At 35.7% G+C, this 4,174-nt stretch overlaps 1 protein-coding gene across 1 annotated transcript in view; it reads right to left on the bottom strand.

Moving 5' to 3' along the window:
- The window catches only part of LOC106868905 (uncharacterized), a 695,008-nt gene that overhangs the window by 224,669 nt on the left and 466,165 nt on the right, over window positions 1–4,174 (bottom strand). The window contains exon 4 of the mRNA XM_052974592.1: window positions 435–546. Coding sequence (XP_052830552.1) covers window positions 435–546 — 112 coding nt within the window. The remainder of the gene's footprint in view (window positions 1–434; window positions 547–4,174) is intronic.

Below are 4,174 nucleotides of genomic sequence, written 5' to 3'. Positions count from 1 at the left end.
ACACACACACACACACACACACACACACAAACACACACATATCACGAGTACTTTACCTTTGATGTATAGCATGAGTGTAAAATGTAAAATATCACAGAACACCTTAGTTTCAGAATTCTGTATATATACTACATAATATTTCCTGTTTAACTAGTATGCATGAAATACATAATCTGAATATATAAACCATTGTATATATGATTTATATAATATATATATAGTTTAGCATGTAAAACACAAGAAGTGAAATATAAAATCTGGATATATTAAGCAAATTATTTTCTGCATGGTATACATAATTAGCTGTGATATATGAAGTATATAATCTAGATATGCAATCTAAGCAAGTTAGTCAAAATACCTAATACCTACAATATATAAGATAAAGAAAATATATACAACGAGGCTAATTTAGCCAAATCAATTACACCAACCTTAGCCAGTTGATCAAATCTGCCGAACAACTCGTTCAGAATCCTCACTAACTCTTGGGCAGTGCATTGAGAAGCGAGAGCGGTAAAGCCAACGATGTCTGCAAACAATATGCTGTAAAAAAAAAGAAAAAAAAACAATAATAATTAAATAATAACAAAATTTGTTGGGAGAGGTCTAGTCGATTACGTCGACTCCAGTGTTGTACCGGTACTTAACTCATCGACCCCACGAAAGGCTGTAATGCAAAAGGTGACCTCGGCGGAATTTGAACTCAGAATGTAAAAGCGAAAGAAATGTTGCTAACTATTTTGCTCTGCGTGCTAATGATTCTGCCATCTCACTGCCTTGATGATGATGATGATGATGATGATGATGATGATGATGATAATAATAATAATGATAATATGGTGATGATGTTGATGATGATGATGATGATAGTGATGATGATGATGACGATGACGGTGATGATGATAAAGATAAATGATAATGTTGATGATTGTTATCGATTTTTACGAAGACTCAAGACCAAGAATTTAGGATAGAGATCAGTCGACTATATCGACCCCAATACTTTAATTTATTATAAGCATAAGGCCAGGTTAACGGTCGATAATGTAGATCGCTTTTCTGAACTGGTACCTCATGTTACTAATCACAGGTATGTGAATTTTCAAGTTCATCTAGGCAGGATGTTATGGCATATCGTAATATTATACACTACTTCCGATGGAAATTGGTTAGGGTCGAAAAGTTGTGGGGTTTCTAGTTTTTTGTCAAGAAAATATATTAATTGCATCACCCGCCCTTCTTGAAAGAGGAAAAGTCTAATTGAACCTGTTGCTATTTATTGGAGTCTAATATCTACATATATCATACATACACATACGATGTGCATTTAAAATGTACCCACTTTTTTATTTTTTCTCGCAAAAACTAATGCCGCATGGACAAAATAATTGAGACGAGGTAATACATCACTACCCCTCCAGGGCAGGCGAAAAAATTTTGCGCCGGTGTCACCACCCATATAAAGGATTTTTCCCACGCGGCATTAGTTTTACTGGGTAAAGACAAAGTCGGATACCTTTCGAACGTATCTCATATATACACACAAATATAAGCTGATTCCGATTGAAGAAACAAATGCAAGCAAATGGAGTGCATAACATAACCTCTGCTCAATAATTTATATTACGCTCTGGACTCGACTCGGGTTTGTTTCTAAAGCTTACGTGTATTGAAATCTAACAACTTGCTATTAGTATCACTAAGTCTGAATAGAAATCACACACACACACACACACACACACACACACACACCTACACACACATATGTATTCATATATGTATACACACACACTCTCTCTCTCACACTCTCTCTCACACACACACTCTCTCACACACACTCTCTCACACACACTCTCTCTCACACACACTCTCTCTCACACACACTCTCTCTCTCACACACTCTCTCACACACACTCTCTCTCACACACACTCTCTCTCACACACTCTCTCTCACACACACTCTCTCTCACACACACTCTCTCTCACACACTCTCTCTCTCACACACACTCTCTCACACACACTCTCTCACATACACTCTCTCTCACACACACTCTCACACACACACGCACTCTCTCTTATACACGCACTCTCTCTCTCTCTCACACACACACATATATACATGTATACATATATATATGCATACACACATACACATACACAAGGGGTCAGTTACAGGATTCATTAGAATATAGGTGCTTTAACATGCAGGACACCGAGGATGGCTGGGCATTTAGTAACAAGCTTACGATATATTAAAGCAACTCTTAGTTGTCGTATGTTGGTAGTATATTGTAAAAGTGTGTGTGTGTGTCTGTATACATACACAGCCAGTTATCCATCTATATAAATATACACATATAAATATACACATATACACAGGCATACAATCCAATATAAACCGTAGAACTAAGCCAGGATTGGTTCAAAGTGTAGCATATGTATAAAAGTAAAATACATGTGGGGTTCAAAATACACAACAGCTGTTTCGACAGCATTTTATTGATGAATTCTTCGCTTACATTATGACAAAAAATCCACCATTATCCGTTAAATATTAAGCACATAACTAGGTAAAAATAAGGTAGAAATAGAAGATGGCCACTCCACCAAATACCATGGGGAAACATGATATTTTGAGAAACCATCATAAAATTTATAGAGAAAGTGAAGCGCATACACCAGGGGCAACTAACTCAAATCTACCCTACTTCTCAAGATGTTATCTTAAGTATTTTATATATCTGACCTGTTAGTAGGAAGCCGTTGTGGTTGTATGAAAAAAAAAAAAAAAAAATCATAGTCAAGAAGGTCGTTCAGATAAGACACCTGATTAGTTGGTTAAAGACGTTTGAACTGTCACCATTCATTCGGCCTTACAACTGACACATACACACATATATACATTAAATAATAATGTTTTTATTTATGACTATGCACTCTAAATACATTTACATACCCTCCATCTCTCTTTCTATCTCCCCACACTTTCTCACTCTATCCCCCTCTGTCTATAATATATATATATATATATATATATTATAAGGTTTTTAAACTTTTAAATTTTCATATTCTTATGCTATATTGGTAACGGTTGCTACATCCTCTGGGAAAATTATTATATATATATATATATATATATGTATGCTTATTTATTTGCTTTACTAAAATGTAAAGGTCTATATCTAACTGTTCAGTTTTCTTTCTATCCTGATCTCATGTATGTATTATATCTTTTTCTTTTATTTAACTGTCTCATTATCGGTGTGTTTCGTTCATTTCGTTTTTCGATTTCTCATTTTGTATTCTTGTAGCCTTTATTATATATATTTATGGTTTTATTGCTTTTATGAGAGGAATTCTTTCATTCAATCTCAGTTCGTCAGGATGCAGGAGAGGTGAACATTTAACCACGTGACTTCCATAGGAATACTCCCGTTTCGGAACATCTTTTGCAGTAATGCTAACGAAATATTTTTTCAGTAATCTCATCCAGCACATCAAAGGCTCTACTTTCTTTCCTGCGCTTTTGATATCTGCGAACGGATGATAGATATTGTTCCTTATAAAAGCAGAACTGCTAGTTTGTAACAGCAATAACAACAACGATTACAACATGATTCAGCGAAGGAACTCTAACTGGCCTCACGATCTGCTAGCAATAGCAGTAAACAAACCGTAGGAATATACTGAATAATGTGATCCTAGATGCACTATGTCTGGAATTAAGTTAGGTTTCGTTGCGGTTATGGTATGGATTGCGTTTAATAAAAGATCTACCAGATCAATACTAACCTAGGGCTGAAGACTGCAGCAAGAACAACGATGTTATAAAGGAGTATGACAAAGCGAAGTACTAAAAACAGGTATATAGTCAGTAGTATGCGATTGTTAGTAGCTGCACCGCCTTAAACGTGGTTGGGTGATGGAATGAGATCAGTTGCTCGTTATAATACTAAATACAACAACGTTAAAATTCCACTCATTTGCAGACAGTGAATGTAATGTTAGAATATAGGGAGAGTGAGAGAGAACGAGAGAAAAGTTCAGAGAGGTCAGTTTTCGGTGCCAACCACGAAATGTGATTTATCGGTGTGTGTGTGTGTGTGTGAGACCGAGAACAAGAGAGAGATTTAGCAGCTTACATACCAGGATTCAATGGTGTTCCAATAA

This window comes from Octopus bimaculoides, chromosome 18 (genome assembly GCF_001194135.2).
Source record: "Octopus bimaculoides isolate UCB-OBI-ISO-001 chromosome 18, ASM119413v2, whole genome shotgun sequence".
NCBI classification, from domain to species: Eukaryota; Metazoa; Mollusca; class Cephalopoda; order Octopoda; family Octopodidae; genus Octopus; species Octopus bimaculoides.
The sequence above is the reverse complement of the archived record's forward strand: the minus strand, read 5'-3'. Positions and strand labels throughout refer to the sequence as shown.